Genomic DNA, 23,234 nt, shown 5'->3' on the forward strand with positions numbered 1-23,234 from the left:
AACTGGTTCTGCCTAATTTATTCCGCAACATTTGCAAATCCAAATGTAGTTATGAGATGGAATCCTGTGGAGGGTTTTTTTTTAACATTTTAAAATTTTTATTAGTGCATATTTGTAGCACATAATGCTTATTCATCATGGGGAGTTTCTACATGTACCTAACACATCTTAGTTCTTTTTGTGGGTGGGTCTAAATAAAATACACTTTCCTTATCCTGGAGGATACATTTTAACCTAAATCAAAAACTTTCTTTTAATTTCTGTGATCTCAAGATTTTCTTTTGAAATAAATGAGTCGGAATTTATCATTGGGCTTGACTAAATTGTACCATTACTTCAGCTTTTTTACCTACCCAACCCTGCTATTGACTAGGCAGGAAACAACTTTTTAAAACTATCCAAATAGTTCTATAACTTGTATGGTTTGGGTCTAGATGTCACCCCAAAGCCTCATGTGGTCAGAGCTGGTTGAATCTAGAGTATGTGATACTGGGATTAAGGGTGTGTAATTACTATACCAGTACACTGATTGGTTTGGCACTGTCCCAATCCTGCTAGTCTGGATAAGATAAAAGGGGCAGAGATGCCCTTAAGTTTCCCTTGTTGCTTTTACTATGGTGTAGGTGCCATGAACTGTTTCTCCTCTGCCATGTGCCACTCTGCCTTGGAGCCAGACAATTATGGGCTGAAACATCTACAAAAGTGAACTAAATAAACTCTTTCCCCTTTAACTTTGGGTGTGAGGTATTTTGTCTCAGCACCGAAAGAAAAGAAACTAAAAACACTCCATGGTCCTCAAACCTAACTAGGCTATAGATGCTGATGAGGAGAGGGGGGTCTCATTTCATGGTATGTTAGATTTTATTTATCTATTTATTTGACTCAGTACATGTGTGAAGGGCATGATGATTACATTCACTGTAGGGATTGGTACATGTATGTAACACATTTTAATTCCCTTCTTCCCTCCCATCCCTCTTTAATTTTTCCAGCATTAGATTAATTTAGTTTTAAAATTTAAACATTCTACTACTTATTTCACCTGGCCTGTTTGACCTGCACAGGCAAATTTGCCTGGCTCCGTGAATAACTGATAAAACAGTTTAAAAAACCTTCATATACATATTTTTATGAACCAAGGTCGCAAAAGCAACTCAATGAAAATATGTACTTTAGCATAACAGTAGCTGGCTGTGCATCTCAGTAGCTGCGCTGGGGGAATACAGGAAGCACTCTTTGTGCTCACCCACTTGTTATAACCAATGGCAGGGTGTACACACATGTGTCAAAGTGTAAATGGGTGAGTTTTAGCCATGTTATGTGCTGTTACATTTTTGTGTATGTATAATTTTTATTACATATTTTCTTTTGATTTTTGTTGTAGAATTAGCCCCATTCAGTAAAATGTTGCATGAAAATCTACTTTTACAACTGGAGGAGGAGGTTGAACGTGACTCATCAGGTAACTCGGCTACCCATGATGACTTGGATCATGTAAGCCAAACAAGTTAGCAAGATGTGACAGATAATGAAGTACAGGATGAAGACCTCGATTTAGATGAGGAAGAAAATAGTAATGTGAATAAGTACTGGCCTAGTCAAAATGCTACAAAATAGCCACGTTTACCTGAGCAATCCAATGTTAGAACTATGTCAGAAGTGTTATAGATTCTTACCAGGAGTGAACCCTTTGGGGCAGAATGCCAACACTGCGATTCAGTGTTAGGAATTGTAACAGACAATAATGCTACAAGATGCTTTGAAATACACTAATAATGAAATACCAAAGATTTTATATGTATCAGTAGTAATACTCAAAAATATATTTAATGTGACACCTCACTATTTGAACTAAAAGCAGGACCTTATCATTCTAATTGTCAGAATCTAAAGGATTTAGGGAGAAGTGACAGATGTAGCATTGAGATTCTTAGAATAATAATGACACTCAAGAGATTTGGTTTCCTTCAGAATTGCCTACATGTTTATGTAAAGTGACCACCACAAAAGAAAACAAATCTGAGCTGCTGTTCACTCATTTGTTGAAAGCTTTGTTTTGAGCTGTCAAGCAATTTATACACCTTCTGAATACCTGACAACTGACAAACAACTTGCATCATTTCATGGTTGTTCATGCCAAGTAAACCTCCCAAATATGGAATAAAAATATATGCTCTGGTAGATGTGAAGACATTTTATACCTTGAATGTAGAAATTTATCCTGGACTTCAGCCACCAGGTGTTTCTTCATGCAGTAATAAACTGTATGTTTGGGAACAGACTTGAAACTATTTAAAAAAGGAATCAAAATGTCACATTTGATAATTGGTTCGCTGGTTACCCATTGATGTTACATTTGCTAAAAGAACACCAGTTCAGCAGCACAGGAACTATTGGCATAAACAAAGGTGAGAATCCTGAAAACCTTTTGCAAGTTGATAATAGATGTATAGTACAATCTTTGGATTTCAGAAAGACATAACAGTGACCTACTATATGGTGAAGGTTGATACTATTAACATTATACCACGATGATAAGATAGGCCTGGCTCGGGGAGGAGGGTTAATGCCTGAAATCCCAGCCCTTTGGAGGCTGAGGCAGGAGGATCCTGTGACTTCAAGGCCAGCCTGTGCCTAGTGAGTTCAAAACTTGCCTGGACTACATAGTGACAAACCCTATCTCCAAACAAAGAAACATTGATTGTGAATTCTCAATGTAAATGAAGCCAGAGATGGTCACATTTCACAACAAAACTAAAGGTGGCATTGATGTTATTGATGAATTATGTGCCAATTATGATGTCATTTGAAAGACAAAGCATTGGCCAATGGTTGTGTTTTACTCAATCCTAAACAAGTCAGGAATACATAGTTTTATAGTTTATAAGGAAAATAACAAGCACAAAATTGATAAATGATCAATTACAATAGAGGAAGAACGGTATGTATCTGCCCAAAGAACTTATCAAAAGAATTCTGGAGCAGAGCAGTAAACAGACAGGAGAAACATCACAAGAACCTCCTAAGAAAACAGAAAGGCCAGTGAGATGTCAAGTATATCCTACCAAAGAAGACAGGAAAGCAAAACACGTGCTATCAGTATAACTGATACTAGTATGTATGAAATATGCTGTTCTCAAGTGTGAAAACTGCCTTAGGTGTGATAATTGAAGTGAAGATTATTTCTGTGGTAGACTTTTGTTTGTATTTTCATTGTAGTTCACATAGGAATTTATTACTGCTGTTATTTTTTAGATCTTGTAAGCATATAAACAGTTGATGTTGAAAATGTTGGTTTATTCTACACACTCATTATATATTAAACTTTAATTTTTTACTTTGTTGCTTTTCCTGTTGAGTGCACATTGTTTACTATAATAAAACTCATAAAAATTAAAATTAATGATTAAATCAATAGAAATACTCCTAAACATCAAACGTGGGTGGTATATACCCCCATCATGCCGTGATGTTCCTAAGGCTACAGATAGGCAAAACTATGAAGCAAACTCAAAGTAGTTTCACTGTCACTGTCGATGGACATCCATGTTTAGAACTTTCTTTTATTATGATTTCTCACATTTGTAAAATCTGTTAAAGGAGTTCTTACTTCTAAAACATTTTCGTTTGGCGTATGTGACTGCTGATTGTGGTTTATCAACCTGGCTGGGAAACACCTAGGGTATTTTTAAACCTCACTTCTGGGTGTGTCTGGGTGGATCATGGAGGCATGGTGTTGAAGTCTGTGTCTGTTCCCTTACCTCTTCTCCTCTGGTACTATTGTCCTACTCTGCTTCCCGGCCACCATGAACTAATCATCTTTGCTCCAATATGATGTTTCTGTCTTGCAACCAAACAACCGCGGACTGACTCCCCTGCAAGCTTGAGCCAAATTACATCTCTCCTTTAAATTGGGGTGGTCAAGTACTGTGTCCATATTGGAAAGCTAATACAGCAAGTTGCCTAGATGTGCCACAGTGTCAAAGTACTTCATGTGCGTGTTTTGTCTTCTCCAATGGGCACACTAAGAACCGCGACAGTTTTCTGTTTCTTTTTTCTTAAGAATTCTTGGTGGTGGTTTTCTGACTCAGAGGGCTCTGCCCAGGAAGTGGGAAGTGTTAGACTACGTGGATTAGCTAAGTGATGGCATGTATGAACATCTGTACAATTTTTAGATCTAACATTAGAAGAGCAGAATTTACTCCCTGTATGGTTAGAGGAGAAAACAAAGAAGTGGCAGGGTTCTTGTCTCACATACTTCATGAACTTGAATTCTGAACTTCATAAATTTAATTTCTTTCATTTCGGCTCTCCAACTCCTATGACAGAGGTGATAGTCTAGGTTATAAGCCTAGAGTACAAGGTCGTTCAGAAGCCAAACCAGATTAAGTGACTGCATGTTTTAAAGGGATTTGAGGAGGCTGGTGCTGAGAGGCTATCGGCTATCGGCTCTCCTTGTTAGTGGGAGCTCAAAGCAGGGCTGTGCCCAGAAGCAGAATCTAAATTCTCCATGACACCAAGTGACTTTACTTTTGAAGTCCTTCTTTTATGAGGGTGGAATCTGTGATAGGCAACTGTTTTGCTTAGGATGGTGTGAGTCAGGTAGGGTGGGGTACAGATGACCTGCTACTTTTGTTTCCAGTTATGATTTCCAGGTTTCTGTGAGGTTCTCTCATCTTGTTTCCTGTTTTTCTTAAAAGCCTGTGTATATGAATATCTTTTTTCCTGCAGGTGTTAGTAACTTCTTTATCCTTCCGGAAAGTCTCAGTAATCATTGCCTTTCATGTGGCTTCTGTGACCTGGGTGGGAGACATATTTTTAAAAACAAATTCCCATAGCAAGAACTTTGGTGTGAACGCTGGTATGAAGCTTTCTAACTTGGAATGAGGATGTGAATCTAAAAAAAAAAAGTTAATTTTAAAAACTCAATTAAATTTAAACAAATATCTACAAGAGAATTTTTTAAAACTTGCTTTTTTCATTAAACTAATGCCAGTGAACTGTCAGTAAAACAAGAAATAGTACTCATGTACAGCCCAGAAAGCCCAGTGCATTACTGACAACCTCATCATATATGACAAATAAGCACACGTGTTCCTGTGTGTGCACACACACATGCTAATCTTTTGAATGTTTCTTGAAACCTCATATTCTAAAACTTTCTTTTTAAACTTTTTTTGTCTGTGCTACTGGGGATTGAACCTATTCCCTTATGTATGCTAGACTAGGGTTCTACGAGTGCTTTTTTGTTTTTTATTTTCAGGGTCTCACTAAGTTGCCCAGGGTGGCCTCAGGCCTGTGATCCTCCAGCCTCAACCTCTCAAGTAGCTGGGATCACAAGTGTGTGCCATTGTAGCCGGCTTTCTCTTTTTAACTCTTTACCTACTGCCTACTTTGGATAATAGCCCTGCCATTTGAGCTTGAGTTTTATATTGTTATTCTTTGTTTGGAAAAAGTCATAGATGCTTGGGGAAGCGACAGATCACCCACAGTGTCACTGCTGGCTTCCCAAGCAGCTGGAATGGCTGCTGCTCTTCAGGCCTCCCTTGGGATCACTCAGAGATGGAAAATTCTCAGCCTCAACTGGAGATTAGAAACAAAGGAAAACCAAAAGAAATCCAATTGCTCAAAATCAAGTCAACTGAGTCCTATCTTTTCGTTAAAAATTGCCTGTCTTCTGGAACTTAATTCTCAGGATGCTTCACTTCATGAAGAGGATTGTATTGGAGAGAGAACTGCTACTCTGGAGCCTAGGCACGCAGCTTGACGCAGGTAGGAAGCCCTGTGACTTAAAAAGTTTTAAGGATAAATTTTGCACATTGAAGCTTTTCGGTGATTTTTATTTAAAAAAAAACTGTTTTCTGGCTTGAAGTATTGTATATATCTTTCTCATTCAGAAAGGAGTTTTCCTAAATGAATACTAGCCTCATGTTTATCGTTCACTGTAACTTTAGTCTACACATATTTGACCTTTGCCCAGCTCATATATGGCTTTATTTAGAAGTTTTCTAAGAAAAGCTGTAGATAATATTTGGAGAAGTATTGAAAACATCTTACAGATCAATTTTGGGAAACCATAACTGAAGTTCAGGGAAGGAAGGAAAGGAAAGAGGACATAAAAAGAATCAAAATGTGTTATGTACATGCACCATCTCCCTATAGTGAATGTAGTCATTATGTACTACAAACGCGTGCTAATAGGAATACAATTTTAAAAAACTATAATAAATTCATCCACCCTGGATCTTTTGACCAATTTAAATATTTGAATTTGCTCAAGTTTCATGTGGGTTAAACCCAGTACCTTTGCGCTGAGCTACATCCCCAGCTCCTCTTTTTAATTTTTTATTTTGAGGTGGAGTCTCTCTAAGTCGCAAAGTTGCATAGGCCTGGGTTGAGGGCCACTGTGCCTAGCTGGAGTCATGATCTTTTGGACGTGTGATGCTCCTTAAGTAAACCTTCAGTGTCCATAAAGCAACATCTCAGCATCTTCACAGCCTCGGGTGGATCTTTGCGTGCTGGGTGACATGGCGTTCGTTTCACCTCCTTCTTTCACTCCTGACTCCTCCAGTCTCTTCTCTACAGTGCTTTTGTTGTTGTTGTTTTGTTTTCACTGTGAAGTCCAGTGATGTCATTCTTTGAATGAAAACCTTGAAATAATTTTCCACCTCACTCAGGTTGAATTCACAGTCCTCACCTTGGTTTAACAGTGGATTTATCACATAATCTGTCATCCAGATGGACTCTTGATCCTGATTGGAGCCTTTGGAGTAATTATGCCAGGGAACAAGAGCAAAGCAGGGTTTTCGCAGCAAACGGGTTTGGTGGCTCCCACCTGAAGGCCCTAGGTGAACTGGGCAGCCTGCCCTCTCAGATTCCAAGTTCTATCTCTGTGTCTTTCCACCGTCCTCACTTAGCTCCAGCCATAGTGAACTACTGGATGCTCTCCCAGTGTAACAGCCATGCCCCAGCTCCCTGGAATGTTCTTCCTGAGATAGCTGCATGCCTTGCTCTTTTCACTTAATCCAGGTCTCTACTCAAATCTCATCTATTAGAGAGGCTGTTACTGAGCCCCTCCTAAAATAGTATTCCTCCCCACCCTGTTCCACTTTTCTTACCCTGCCTGATTTTTCTTCTTCACATACAACATATGTACTTTCTGTGTATTTTCTAACTGATGTCTCCCGCACTGGAAGGCAAGCTCCATCAGTGGATGAACTTTGTCTTGTTTATTGCTATGTGACTTACATTTAGAACAATGTTTCAGACTTTGTAGGTATTTAGTCCTGTTTGGTAAGTGAAGAACAAGTTATTGGTGAGAACTGGAAGTCGGTTAAAGGAAAAAGAGCAAACTCCATTTATTTAAGGATAACGATTGAGATGTTTATAATCATGAAATAACTGAGAAGTACCAGGAAATGTATGACATGATACGAAGGATGGAATGGGAAATTTTGGCCACTGTGAACAGTAGAGATAACATGGTAGAAATGACTCACTGAAATATTTTTAGATCTGATTATAAGTGAAATAATGTACTTCCTGGTAATGCATATTTTGCCTTTCTGATGTTTAATCTGTCTGAGTTGTCTACCATGTGTTTGAACTTACTTTTAAAATTTAAAATTCATTTCAAATTTTGTGACAGAGCCAAGATAATTTTTAATAGATATTATCATCTTACAAATAATGATTTATGGGCCAGGGATTTAGCTAAGTGGTTCCATCACCTGCCTTGCAAGTGCAAGGACCCAAGTTCAAACCCCAGTACCAAAAAAAAAAAAAAGTAATGATTTATGACTATGAGAACACCATCTATGTGCCAAGCATGAAGATATTACAGAGATTATTTAATCCCCCTGACAAATCTTTGTGGTATAAATATTCTCACTATCCCTATATACAAGGAACAGAAGGCACAGAGAGGCTAAGGCAGGCTGGCTTCAGAGTCCATGCCCCTAACTCAGTGCCTCTACCATACCCTGTGATTCATTTTGTTTTTATTCTTGTTGCAACCGTTATCAGCTTATTATTACCGTTAATCTCCACATCTAATAAAAATACTCTGATAGCATCCTCTGATTTCTCTGATACATTTTAAATGTAACTTTTGTGATTCAATGTACTTAAACCACTAAGGATGTTTTTCCTCTCCACTTTTATTGTAATGTGTTGTTATCTTTTTTTATTTCATTGTTTGTGTCTTTTCTCACTGAAATTTCAACATCTGGAGGGCAAGGGGTCTCTTTATTCTGCTCACCGCTATGTTCCTAATGCTTAAGTGCTTACAGCAATGCTTAATAACTATGGATATAGCACTAAATACTGAATGAATGAGTTGCAGTAAAATAATCCATCCTCCAATATTCATAAGCACTAGTTCAGTGCCTCGTATTGCGGTTCATGGATTTACTAGATGCCAGGTCCTCTTCTGAGCACTTTCTGTAAAACAACTGATTTCCACAACCCTGTGGGGTGACATGCAAAGATCCAGCAGGGTTAACACGTGGGGCTCTTCTTCATAAAGTGCCTCAAATATAGTCGAGAAATAATATGAAAGGAAGTGAAATAATTAGAAAACAATAAAGCTTCTAATAACAGCATCTAATTATTAGAGTTTGAGTTTCAATTAGATTTTGAGGAAAAGGAATATAGGATGACATTTCAACTTCTGAAAGATGGTGCTTCTTCTTGGTCTGGGGTTGGGGAGAATTTGGATAGATGAAGGGAAGTGAGGGATGACATTCCTGAGTAGAAAACTGAATTAAAATATAAACAAGACAACCATCGGGGCCTGGGAGTAATGGTGTATGTTACTGGGCAGGGAGGGAGGAGCCAGACTCTGAATAGGTTTGAAACCCAGACAGGAAAAGTGGGACCAGAGGTGGCTGGAATCAGTTCATCGCTGTGTGTAAATGTGTGGGTGTGGGTGCTTCTACAAAATCATTTATAAAATCAGGAAAGTAAGTTGGTCCAACCCAACTGTATGAATTATATGGAATAACAAGTAAAGCACATATCCTGGTTCCTGGCGTATAATTATCAGTTACTAAATGATTATTGTTATTATTACCACTGCTAAGGGTAATAGTAGGGAAAGTTTTGCATAAATTTTTTTAATACGGACTAATAAACTCAGTTTGAGTTATTTATATCATATCTAATATGTCTTTAAAAAGTGAAATACAGTTTAACCCATATTAGTATTGGTTAAGATAAATACCTGGGATCCTATGTGAAAAAATGAGCAGACTCTACATATACCCTAGCAAAGAGGTATTTTAATGTCATACTCTTGATAAAGCTGAAAAAAGAAAAGATCTTCAAACTACTAGCTCTCTCTTTCATTTTAAAAAATGTGCTGTTTTAAATTGTACAGAACCTATTCATAGCTTTGTGATTTCCCATGGAGGATATTTTGCTAAAATTCACTTTGTCTAAAAACAAGCATTTCCCAGAGGGATAAACAGAGAAGGCGTCATAACCTGTGAGGGATCCTCTATAAACTTCAAAAGTATGAGAATGCCTCTAAGGTTTTTGTTTTGTTTTGGTGTGTGTGTGTGTGTGTGTGTGTGCATGCGTGTGTGTATGTGATGACAGAAGGCAGAGGATAAAGTGTAACTCAAAAAGCCTTTTCTATTTTAGCTTTTAAAAATTCCATCTAACTACGATGTACCAATTTCCTTAGTACAATATATTTTATACTAGGTATTTTCCAAGTTGTTTACTGGGGTCAGTAATTCAATTTGTTATTAAACATTACTCTAAATGAAGAAAAATATGCCAAGGTTCCAGAGAAACTAGATGTCAATAGGGAGATCCAAGCAACAGCATTTCTGTAAAGGAGGAAAAGACTAAAAAGTGAAACAGGAAAATAGTGGGAGGAAAAAGCAAGGAAAGAGGAGGAAAAATAATTTGAATCTTTTGCAAGAATTTAAATTAAAAGGAAGCTTTAGTCAGAAACCACTTAAATTCATATACACAACTTGTTTTATTTCTCATGTCCACCAAAGTAGAAAATATTTTCTTTATGTAACATCCTGGACCTACTCCATCTAATTAGCAAAAAAAGAAAGTTCATCTGCACACACAAAGGGCACACCTGTGCTGCTGAGTAGCTGGATTAATCTTTTAACAAAGTCTTAAATATTTCCAGTTCCCTTTGCCCTTAAAACTTGAAATTAACCAGACTTTCAGCCATGTGCTCTCCCCTCTGTTTCTCTTCTGTTTTCCTTTATTTGGGCCTGTGAGCTCTGAAGTTTCTCGCTGTTCTCTGTAGCCCTTACCTTACACAATCCTCCCCCTTGAGCAAGGCTTTGTGGATAGAGCTCCTCTTTACTTGGTCTGTGGTCTTTGTATCTTGAGTCCAAAATGTCCCTACCTCTCCTGAGGGCCTTCATGCAATTTGTGTCCCATAGTTTCTAAGCAGTAGGATTAACTTTGGGTGAAAGTGCACCGGGCATTCCAAGTGCAAGTCACTGTTTGCTGTCCTGGTTGGCAAAGTACACAATGAGTTGAGCAATATTCTGGGCATTTCAGTTTAGGGTGTGGATAGTCTGTGACACAGGTGTCAATTTTTCTTGAGGTCAAGTTTTCTTTTTTTTTTTTTGAGGTCAATTAGCTAAAATCTGGGTACAATCAGTTTGTTTTGGTCAGTCAGTACCAATCCCAGATTTTTCCAGGGGCTAGAACTGCCTTCGGTATGTCAGGGTGGATGGCTCTCTGCAAGTTCTCAGCGCAGCCATAAAGCGAACAATTCATACTATTTTCTGCACTGTAGGATGCCTTGGCACCTGCTGCCCTGAGCTTGCACCAACGACTCTCCTCTGAGTCAGGTGAAATTCACTCCGCACGAGAACTGGGATGTGGGTGTGGTTTCCATCTCACTGGAGGAGCAGGCAGGTGCGGAGAGCAGAAGGTGAAGGTCGTGGGTACACAACTGCAGACTGGCCATAACATGCTCTTGGAAATGAATATAATTGTTCAATACCCAAGATATGTACCCACACACATGCATACGTAACTCAAGAATAATATCATGAACCTCTACAAAATAAAGTAGCGGTGCCGACTCAGACTTCTAACCACCAGCCCTGAAACTGAACCTGAACGTGCTTTTAAGTTGAGCTAAGAGGTGAGTGGACTTATTTATCTGTTTATCGTTACATCCTCTGTCCTTTATTCTGGCTTTGTTCCAGAGATTTTCAACAGTCCCAGCAGCTTTAGAGGTAGTGCCTGTGGTGTATTTGCATCTGACTTCTGAACTGAGCTTCAGTGTTATTTTCAGCTGTTCTTTGACAGGGAATCCAGCAGCTGCTGCTTAATACCACAGACAACTTGTGACACATGGGAGTTCTAGCAATAGGCTTAATCTGCCGATCTCGGGCTCTGATCTGAAGCCAGTTATAATTTTCTTGCTCAGGGAGTGAAGGTGGAGACTAAAAGCTATGCCTGAAGTAGCCCGAGGTACAGTACACCCTTTAAAAAAACTGTTTCTAAATGTATATATCCTTTACCTTTATCAAGTAAAATACATTTCTTGCTGCAATTAAAAAATAATAAGCAAAATATTTTGCCTCCTAGTGAATGTGAAAACTGATTTGAAAATGCTATTCAAGGCAGCATAACAGTCAAAAAGAAATCCTCAAGTGATAAGTATCTATTGATAAGTGCTGGTTGAAATATGTTTAAAATGTCCCTAAGAAATCTGTGGCTTTGAAAAGATGTGGCTATTCCACATAAATGACATTTGGCGAAGGGCATAAGTTCTTGAAAAGCAGATTAGTGGAAAAAAAATTTCAATTAACTTTGTTTCTTAACCCCCAAACAAATAGCAGGACTCTTGAAAGTATTTTTGGTGGTTTTCTTCGCATGAGGGAGACTTGGAAAAAAAAAAAAAACACAACTTGAAAAGTTTGATATTCAGGTCAATGACTTTCTGGTTTCCAAGTCCATAGTTACAACTGTTTAGTTTCAATGGCAAAACTAATTTGGGTTGTCAGGATGTAAATTTTTTTTCCATTTGCTATCAAACATCAGCTGATAGGCAAAGAGCTCAAAGTTGTTCTCCTTTCAGATAATGGCAAAAATAACAGGCTCTTAGCATTACCATACTAGGGGTGTGTCTCTTTGTTCCTCCCTTCTCTCTCTCATGATAAACTCAATGACGTTGTCTATTTTTAACCTCCTGTTCTTTCCTTTTGACAGAGTAATCAGTGTGAGCCGAGCTCTTTCTCTGAATGAATCCAAGTAACCTGGTGGTTGTCTTCTGAAATGACCAGCAGATTCACTTCTGTGCAGAGGCTGTTCCCGGCATAAACTCTTCCTTCTAAAAGACTATGGACAGCCCACAAAGTTCTGCTGCAGAGTTTTCCACCACAACTGCCTGCTCAGTAGCTGTGCAGGCTGGAGACTCCAAAATCGTGATAGCTGTCATAAAGGTAAGCTAACGACCTCCCTTTTCCCTCTGTGGCTGTGGGCTTCTTGGGTGTGTTGATAACTGTAAGGAATACAGCGCTCAGTCAGCAGGACATAGCACATGCAAGATAAAAGCAAGTGTTCTTCTGAAGAGCTTTCTTAAATCGGCAACTAAGGGAAGCTTCTACTAAGTTTCAGCCAGTTACTAGAGTTTTCTCTTCAGTTAGACCGAAAGCATCTACAGCAATTTGATAGCAAACTTTCAATTTGGTCTCGAAAGGCAAGGCGGGTGTGATCCGGAGCTGGAGAGGCTGGGGGCTGTGCAGCGCTTGCGATTTTTGAGCGTGGATATGACGGGGGCGGAGCAAGCAGGTCAGAGAGTGGCGAGGTTTGAAGCATAGAGGAGCACAGGGAAACACCTAGGAGAGGCTCTGGCATGTGCCCCTGCAGCTGTGGTTTGGACATGGAAAGGGCACGGCTAAATCCTTGGCACATTCGTGGGGAATGAAGACCCTGCCAGAGAAGGTTGTAAAAAGCACGTGTCAAACTTGCTCTTAACAACTAATGCTGAAACCACTTAGGGCTTAAGTACATGTTTTATGTCCGGCAATTTTCTCATTTGCAAAGATGAGCACACATCATTAGATTGAAGAAGACATCTGTGATTTTATTCCCCACGAAAACCTCTGAAGCATTATACTTGGGCTTTATGCGATTTACCACTGAAAGAATGTAGTGTTTAATGAAAGGAAACCTGGCAAACAAGCTGCTGTTCACCAGCCAGTTACTTACAGGACCCCAGCAGGCTTAATTGAATGGTTTTTCTGGCCTTTTATTAAAGCAAGAACAAGGCCTGTTTAATTTAATTGCTGCAAATTTTAGGGTAACATGAAAATTCATAACAGCAACACAGAACTGGACACTGAGCAAAACCATTCACCACGGAAGCACAGAATGCATAAAGCAAAACTGTTCCTATTGAGGCCAGCTTGTCAGTGCTGTCTCCCAAATGAACAGGACCTCTGCTGACTCCCTTACCCACTAGTGGTCTTTTCCAAAGAGGTGAATGGAGATGAAAAAATTGAGACAGCAGCAGTGAGAACTGATCTTTTTCAAATGGTTTGTGGTGCCCTGAGCCACTACAAATTTCAGCAATGAGAGGAGAGGAGCAAATTCATAATTTGAAAGGTTAACTTTTTCTCAAACAGGAAACATTCTTAGAGCAGGATGAAGAACAATGCTCTTGTCATGTATGAAAAAAATGAAAGGTACACCGAACCTAAGAAAATAACTTTAAAATTACACCGGAAACTCATATTTTAACTGACTTATGTTTGTCCCCTACTGCCCATCCCAACGCTTTTACCTTACTGCCTTCCTTGTACATATAAAGTACACTCCAGGCTTCTCAGACTAGAAAGGTAGAAATCCTGTGTTTGAGGCAAGGTTAGGTTTGCATAATGCTGTGCCCATGTGGAATTTCTCTATTTTTATATAGCTATAGTTTTTATTAATTTGTAATATTGAATACACAATCCCATTGTACATGTTCCTCATTTAGGAATTTTTTTTCATTGTTTATTGGTACTTTTTAAGTATACAGTACAGTTACAGTCATCACTGGTCATTTAGGAATTTTTAAAATTCAAAATGCCAGAGGGAAGAATTTATCATCCTAATAAAGCAAGACAGGGCAAGGATTTATATTAGAGCCATTATGTTCCAATTTAAGTAAGGCCCATCTCTATGGAAAGAAAAAAATATTCATTGTATAACTAAGTTAAAAATATAAAAAAGGAGAAGGATAAAGTAGAAGGAACAAGAGGAACTTAAAAGTGCACTTTATTTCATTTTTATTTTTAGTGTGGCAAATGGGTACAGTTTCAGCTGGCAGAATCACAGCCAAATCTTCTAGAAATTGGGAGCAGTCAAGATGAATCCAAAAAACTTCTTCGTGACCATGAACTTCTTTTGGCCAAACTCAAGGTAAGGTACAAAGCGAAGCAAATGCAAATGAAGAAGGGAGAAGAAGCTGCTTCTTAAATTTCTCCTTGATTCTGCTAGTGTCACCACCTATGGCCACTTTAGGAAAGGAAAAACACTGCCATCACAATGGGCAAGCATCAGCATGGGAGGAAAGTGATGAGATTAAAAAAAATACTTTTGCTAATGTGAAAGAAAATATGGAGTGATAGTATGTTCACTGTCGAGAAGTAATGATTTTTTCATGGTTGCTTCAGTGAACAAAAAAAAATCCCTATCTTTCCATTCCGTGCATTACACACTGTCATGTCCCAACAACCGAGCTCAACCTTCTGTGGTTACCAGCACCTTCTGCTAAGAATAATTTCAAGACTTACTTTTTAAACCCTGTGGAACTATACGTTAGCTTTCTGTCCTTGTGACAAAATACCTACTGATACCAATTTAAAGGAGGAGAGGTTTATTGCGGCTCACCGATTCTGAAGTTTCAGCCCCTGGTCTCTTGGCCCTGTCACTGAGGAGGGGCCAGCAGTAACGCAGAACATCATGGTCACAGAGTTTGGTGAGGCAAACTGCCCACTTCACTGTGGCTGGGAAGCAGGGTGGAGGAGAGAAGGGGACAATATGTACTCTTGCAGTGCATGGCTTCCTCCTCCTCCAGCCCACCTCTGAGGTTTTTATCACCTTATACTGTCAGATCATGAATCCATCAAGGGATTAGCCCATTGATGTTATCAGAGCCCTCATGACCTAATCTCTTCCTAAAGCCCCACTTCCAAGTACTGATGCACTGGGGATTGAGCCTTTTGCAAGACCTTTTAGATCTAAGCCATAACAAACTGAAAAACATCCGGTTTTATGCTTAACTTCAAGAGTTCTTTAAGCCAAATAAAATTTTCAATAAAATCAGACTTATTCCATGTATATTGTAATCATTGAGTTAGCCATCTAAAAATAACATTGATTTGAGGTTGCCAGGTAAGATTCAGGTATGTTCAAGGCCAGTGACATAATTGGTATACACCCAGTACAAAATGAAAATGTGGGTAGGTCCCTTGGTCAGAAGCAAAATTTTCTTGATTTGTCATAGCACTTGTTATTTGCTATTTAATCCCCGGCGTTTGGGTTCCAGGGCGCGTGTGGGTGAATATAGACTCTCATGGAGCCCTACCTCACATGTAGACTTGTCAGTGCACCCTGCATGGACACGATCCCACTGGGCAGGGGTGAGGGAGTAGATGGCCAGCAGAGTTGGCTCACATGTGCCGTGAGGCTCCAGTGCCCAACACTTGCTCTGTTGTCCGATGGGGCTTCACTTACAAAACACAAATTCTAAGAAAAACACCACAAACAAGTTTAAGACAGAGACAATCAGAGCATGGAACTCTGTGGCAACTCCTTCTGGATTCTGTGATGTAGCAAGTCCTGTATGTCGTAACATTCATAGGCGAATGACTGCCTTGGCCAGGATCAAAGAGGTCTGATGAAGATTCAGGGTCCTGCCATGACCAAGACATTCTGAGTTTTTAATTTTTTCTATGACTGTCATCTTTGAACATACACGCTGAAATTTACATTTGTTTTCTAAACTCAGAGGCAGAATATGTATGTGTTATATAGACATTAGTTTTCTGATTGGACAGTGATAAAAGTAATGGGTAAATCAGTCTGAGAAGTTGAAGAAAGAATCAGAACTGAAGAAAGAGAGGATTAGAACCCAGAATGCATTTCCATTTAACAGATAGCTCTGGGGTCTGAGCTCTGAGCTGTCTTTTTCAGTAGCCATCCCTTGTCCTCTTAAGGACGATGTACTGAAAAACCATGACTATGTGAAAAGGGGATTGAAGTAGGAATCAAATGACCTATGTTTATCTCTTGTGCCTGAAACTAGTGTCATTTGACTAAGAAAGAGAGCTTTTTCTTTTACACAAAAAGCATTATAAATGTAAATTTGTCTTGAATCCTTAGTTCCATGAACTGTGAAAACCCAATACTTTCTCCTTATTCCTGCCCATTCCTAGAGGTTCACTTTCTAGTGATCCCTGTTTCCTTTCCTCCTTCATGTACAACCTACCAACTGTCACTGAAGCTGGATTTGAAATTACATCCTTTCCCCAGTTCCTGCTAATGTTCTGTAGCCGGCAGCGTGTGTGGGTCTCTCGATGACTGGGTGGTGAGGGCTGGCAGACGTTCAGGTCTCTTCAGGCTGCCTGCCTTCTCCCTCACCTCCACTGTCCAGGAGACAACTTTAAGAGGAGTACTTTCTTAGGAGTAGAAATGAATGAATTAAAAGTTAATTTTAAAATTCACTGTAGTAATAGTCATTAATCTCCCTCCAAATTCTCCCCCTCAGATTCAACACACTTATCCCACCATTCTTGCCACTGTCTGAGGCAAATCTGGAAGTCTTCGTTCATATTTTTATTTTATTTTTTACTTTTAGGTACCGGGGATCAAACTTGGGTCCTTGTGTTTGCGAGCCAGGTGGCAGAATCACTGAGCTAAATCCCCCAACCTTTTAGTATTTTTAGTTGTACTGTTATGTCTGCCTGGATGTCCTGAAATGATACAAAACATTTGTTAATGGTCATTTTGATTTTGGGGAAGAGTCGGAAGTTGCACAGGGCCAGATCCACTGAATAAGGTGGATGAGAACACACGGTATTTTTTTTTTTTTGGTAACTGGGGTGGAACTCAGGTCCTTGAGCTTTCAAACCAATCAGTGGCACCACTGATCTGAATACCCAGCCCGAGAATACATAATGTTTTTATTTGACAGAAATTGCTGTAAATGTTTGCTTAGTGGGAGGTGTTAAAAAATACAATGAATGTTTAAATTAAAAGATTCATTATAGTAAAAGACACATTGCTGTTCATCCTCTCAAAATACCCAAAATACTGCCCTCTTGCTTTGAACACACATACTGCATTATTATGGACAATGTGTCTTTTAACTGTAATAAATTATTTAAAATATTTAAACATTCATTCTGCCACCTGCCTGGTTAAGCGCAAGGACCCAAGTTCAATCCCCAGTACAAAAAAAAAAAGAATTTTTTTTAAAACATTCAATGTATTTTTTGATCCCTCCTTATATGCTCAAATTTGCATATCTGAATCTATCCATGAGATCAGGTGAGAACCAGTTTTACATTTAACAGGGTCTGTCTCCTTAGGGGAGGTATTTGTGGTTCTAGTTTCTAAACATCTTTACTCTAAACACCTTTGTCCTGGTACTCTAGTCCTCAGGCTATGGACCAGCTCCGTAAGTTTTTTACACCTGAGGTTTTTAATCTGTGAAATTAGGGAAGAACCAATTAAAGCTTCATACCTACTGTGGAGCACACCACAGTATGCCATGGGATCCCAGGGTCATAATTTTTTCCTGCACGTGAGCCTGAGAAAAGTCTAAAATAAATTGGTCTTTTGGCTTTACCTAGGACTCTAGCCATAACCTTTTAATGTCCACCTTCCATATCCTGCTACTATCAGCACAGTCACAAAGCCCTAGGAAATTTTAAATGATAGGATCCATCATCTTCCAAACAGAGCTGATTCTAAGATTAATGATACATGTTTTAAAAAGAAAATTAGTAAAGAGTTTGAAGTCAATTGAAAATTTTTCAACTTTTTAAAATTTAGAAAAAATTGTGAATTCCATCTTTCAAGGAGGATTTGACTAATTTATTACTTATTATGCTGTCAGGATAGGCATAACCTTAACCTGTAGCAGAAAACCATTGGATTCAAGTTAGCTTTAATATGAGCTTTTCAGAGGATAGGGATGTTAGGAGATAGAGAAGCCAATAACATTTACTATTTAATGTACATTCCAGTCCTTATGCACAGGAGCCAATAACATTTACTATTTAATGTACATTCCAGTCCTTATGCACAGGATAAATTAGATTTATCCTAATCATAGAAAAGAAGGCACTAGAAGGGGTATTGGGAGGCTGTAGGTGTTATGCCAAGTCCACCTGATTCAGACACAGCACTTAGCTTCTCTGGGCCTATGTTGAAAAATTAGAATAATAAGTTACTTTTACACATCTAAAAAAAAAAAAATTGGGAGAGAAATGCAATGCTTTACAAAAGCGTGGGCTGTTTTGAAAAAGAAAGTGGCGTAATTATTATGACATTAATAAATCCTACATTTGATCTTAGCCAAAAGACCAAGAAATGAGAAGGGCCAGGGCTTTAGCTCAGTGGTTCCACTGCCTGCCTCACAATAATAAATATATCAGAGTAATTTGGATGTTAGGCAGAAAAACTATTTTCAGCCTTCCATTAAAAATTATCTCAAACACTAGCATTTATACTAAAGAGGAAAATTTTGGAAACACAGAATTTCTGAGTGTTTTTTATGTTGGTAATATCTGTACCCCAGGGTTCTTCTTTTGTCCTTGGCTATGTGCTTAACCATCCCAGTGGAGTGTCCAGAGGGGGAAAAATATTTCTCTATTTTCAATGGTGAAAACATAATCATGCAGAAAAAGCTTTAACTCCCAAAAGGCCTGTAGATTCCCAAACCCCACTCAAATTCTTTCTAATGAGAAAGAAGGCTTTCAGAAAAGAGAAGAGGTAGATTTAAGCCAGGTAAAGATTTGCCTGTGGCTACTGTTGACAGCAGTGCATGTGGACACAAAGAAGTTAAAGACAGAAAAGAGGTAGAAATGCTGCAGGGATGTTGCTGAGAATGATTTTCCTCTCAGCATCTATCTTTCAACTACATTACTGGTGTCCAAAGGATTTAGGACTGTGTGAGCCAAGAAAACCTTCTGGGCCTGGCTCCTGTGTTTGTAGATACGTGGCATTGGCCTGCTCTGAAGAATGACCCTCAAAACATAACACACTAAAAAGTTTCACCTCTCGTTTGACTCCCATTAATCTACTGGTTTCTCATTCGGACTAACCCAGTGAAGTCTCACTTTTGTCCTATTTCTGTTTACTGAGCTAGATGTGAATGTACTATCAATAGAATACATGAATAGGAAAGCAATAAGTCTTATTAAAATTTGCCTTCAACAAGGGTTAGTAAGCTTTTCTGTTACTAAGCTAAGTTTATATCAGAATTTAAAAACATTTTTATTGTGCTAAAATGTATATAACAGAACATGCTGCTGACATTTTAACTATTTATGTGTCCATTTCACTTGCATTAATTGCAACTTCACTGCTATGTGTTTCCAAAAATGTTTCATCACCCCAAACATAGACTCTGTACCCGTTAAGTAGTAGCCCACATAATTATCTCCGCACATAATCTATAGTCTACCTTCTCTCTGTATGACTTAGTTTATTTTAGATACCTCATATAAATGGAGTCATGCAACATTTGTCTTTCTGTGTCTGCATTATTTCACTTAGCATATGATGTGTTCGAGATCTGCTCATACTGTGGCATGTGTCAGAACTTCATTTCTTTTTGAATAATGAATAACAACGATGCATAATTGGATAATGAGTGCTAGCCGATTGTAATCCCTTACTGAAATGCTTAGGATCAGAAATGTTTCTGACTTTAATTTCTCTTAGGAAGTTAGAGTCCTTGCATACACTTAAGGAGATATCTTGGGCACAGAACCTAAATCTAAATACAAAATTTATGTGAGTTTCAGATATACCTTGTATGAATCGCTAAAGGAAATTTTAGACATTATTTTTAGCGTGCCTAACATTTTGACTGTGAACTGTGTCACACGAGGCCAGGGATGGAATTTTCCACTTGGGAGATGTCAGCACTCAAAAATTTTGAGTTTTGGAACATTTTTGATTTTGGATATTTGGAATAGAGCTGCTCAACTTGAGCTGAATTTTGTTTATCTATTAATCTGTCCATGAACAGAATTGTTTCTACTCTGGCTTTTGTGAATAATGCTGCAGAGTGAACATTGGCATACAAGTATTTGGGTACATTTTTTAGTTCTTTTTGGTATAGATCTAAGTATTAACTTTTTGTTGTTGTTGTACCAAGGATCAAACTCAGGACCTCGCACTTGCAAGGCAGATGCGGTGTCACTGAGCTAAATCCCTGGCCCTAGGTATTAACTTTTTAAAGAATCACTAAGATGTTCTCCATACAGCTGTATTGTTTTACATTTCCACAGCAGTATACAAACATTCCAATTTTCCACATCCTACCAAAACTTTTTATTTTTAGGAGACAAGGTCTTGCTCTATAGCTCAAACTGGCCTTAAATTTGCCTGGCTGACCTTGAACTCATAGCAATCCTACTGTCTCGGGCTTGTAGGTCCTAGGATCACCAGTGTGCACCATCATGTCCAGCTATTTTGTATTTTTTCAAATTACAGCAATCCTTCCAGATCCTTGTCTTATTCTGCTTTGTTTAAATCCACTATGACTCCTACTTTATCAGCCTTAGCCGAAATATATCTTTTCTAAACTACAGACTTTGCTTTAGATTTATAATCATGTATAAATGTGCAAAACTCAAGAAATTCCCAAATTACATGGTTACACAATTCTCTTGACAAATGAATCTTAGCCCTTGGTCCTAAGGAGAGTAAGGCAAACTTCTGATTCCATGGCTAGCCCTGTTCTCCAAATTACCTGTATCCACCATCTCCTTCCTACCACATACTCAAACTTCAGGTATTTGAGTGAGCTTAAACATTCTGTCTGTTTTGCTGGCTCCAGATCCAGGCCCCCTCACACTGCCCCCACTAGTGTAGCTAAATGTCTGGTGGAGTGCATGTGCGCTGGAGATGCTGATGAGTGGAGACATGCAAGCAGATTAGGGCAAGAGATCACAGTTCCACAATCCACCAAAATCAGCAAGTCTTTGCCACTGACCTGCACCCTCAGCCCTCAGATTGGCACCTTCCTGTATTTCTAGTCCCAGATAGCAAAAACTCCAAAAAATCCCTCTTTCATGTCTAAGCAGCAGAAAGAGAACCCCTAAGGGTAAGAGAAGAAAGTGGAAATGTCATGCTTTTGATTTTTAAGGTTTTTTTGTTTTGTTTTTTTTGGTACCGGGGATCGAACTCAGGTCCCTGTGCTTGCAAGGCAGGAGGCACAACCACTAAGCTAAATCCACAGCCCCCAAGCTTTTGATTTTTGCTTTCCATGTGTCCAGTGTCTCTGCCCCAGCTCAGGCCATCCTGCACGGCAGTGGTGACAGTGAAAGTGGTGGCAGCCATGGTGGTGACTGCCCCTCTGAGAGGGGAAATCTCTGTCCATCACAGCCATGGCCTCAACGCTGTGGGTGAGTTCACACTACTTTCCCCTTGCTTCTGTCCTTTCTACTGCGTACACAGTGGTGAGAAGTGCATGGAGGAATAAGGGAAGTAAACCCCTGCTTTTAGGCCAGGGTACCAAGAAGAGGAGCTTCCTTGGAATGAATTTCAGGCCTTGAGTCAAGCCAGGGCAGTGAGAAGTCAGAGCAGGAGAGAGCTGCCTTTGCCTTTGAGCTTCTTAATTTATATTATATGGATGCTGTCTGCTTTTCTTAAAAGAAAGCCTAATTATTTTGTCAGCAGACCAGAAACTCTGAAGAATCACAGCTCTCAAATTCACTTTCAGAGGACATATTTTTCACTTTAAGAGCCATCCTAAGTTTCTTCACAATTGGAACTAGAGAAACTCAAACCACTCAAGGCTGTTGCTGTCTTCTCTCTGAGTGCCTCAGATTCTTTGTTCACTGATCCAATAGGCTATTAAACTTTTATTAATATATTGAAAAGAAAATACTTTGCTAGTACTTTACACTCCTTCGGGCAGTAATAAATAGAAATATATCATCCAACCCACAAGTACAAGTTATATTTGTAACTTAAAATGTTTTGGTAGACACATAAAAACTTTAGAGAATTAAATGCTTATATTAGAAAAGAATTAAACATCTCAAATTGATGAGCTAAACTGAAGAGACTAGAAAAATAGGAATAAATTAAGACCAAAGCAAGCAGAATGGAGGAAATAACAAAGAGCAGAGGTCAGTGCAATTGAAAATAGAAAAGCAGCCGGGAGTGGTGGCGCACGCTTGTAATCCCAGCACTTGGGGGGCTGAGGCAGGAGAATCGCTGTGAGTTCGCGACCAGCCTGGGCTACATAGTGAGTGCCAGTTCAGTCTCAACTACATAGTGAGACCCTGTCTCAAAAAACCAAAAAAAATAGAAAAGCAATGGAAAAAAAATCAATAAAAACAAAAGATGGTTCTTTGAAAAGTTCAATAAAATTAATAAACCTGCAGTCAGAGTGCAAAAGAAAAAAATAATGAAAATTACCAGTATTAGACATAAAAGATCAGTATACTATAAACTCCACAGTTACTGAAAGTACAGTAAAAATTCATGACTACTCTGTATGCATGAATTCAACAACTAAGATATAATGAACCAATTTCCTCAAAAGCTATAACTTAACCAAAGAGACTCAAAGAAAAAAAGAAACAAGTAAAAGTATATATTAATATGATTAATATATCCCCACGTATATAAAATATTACCACTTAGCATGTAATCATTACTAATAAGATGTTTTGAGTTTTGTTCTAAGGTTTAAATACCAGTAGCACACCAGGATTTAAACTAGGTACATTTCATTTGACTACTGCTTAATATATATCCAATATGGTAGATTTAAAGAATAGTAACTCTTCTGGGAAACACCCCCCGACACACACACACACAAACATCCTGCTCAGGAGAAATTTATAAATAAGGCAACGTATGCAGAGCCTGAAAAGGATAATTGTGAAATGATATTTCTTACAGCGACAAGAAATTAAAGAGAAGCAGACCAAATTATTTCCAATAGCAAGTTTTTGAAAACAAATATAGAGCAATCTTATTAGACATGGTCATAAGAG

General features: G+C 38.7%; 1 protein-coding gene across 1 annotated transcript in view; it reads left to right on the forward strand.

Annotated features, from left to right (window-relative positions):
• The first annotated feature begins 5,633 nt into the window (after positions 1-5,633).
• Positions 5,634-23,234, forward strand: part of Ccdc141 (coiled-coil domain containing 141) — a 189,912-nt gene continuing 172,311 nt past the window's right edge. Inside the window, exons 1-4 of the mRNA XM_010636779.2 lie at positions 5,634-5,772; positions 10,781-11,134; positions 12,208-12,440; positions 14,281-14,403. Of these exons, the coding sequence (XP_010635081.1) occupies positions 12,339-12,440; positions 14,281-14,403 (225 nt within the window). The 5' untranslated portion in view covers positions 5,634-5,772; positions 10,781-11,134; positions 12,208-12,338. The remainder of the gene's footprint in view (positions 5,773-10,780; positions 11,135-12,207; positions 12,441-14,280; positions 14,404-23,234) is intronic.

The sequence above is a fragment of the Fukomys damarensis genome, unplaced genomic scaffold (assembly GCF_012274545.1).
Source record: "Fukomys damarensis isolate Sample0158 unplaced genomic scaffold, DMR_v1.0_HiC HiC_scaffold_26, whole genome shotgun sequence".
In the NCBI taxonomy this organism is placed as follows: Eukaryota; Metazoa; Chordata; class Mammalia; order Rodentia; family Bathyergidae; genus Fukomys; species Fukomys damarensis.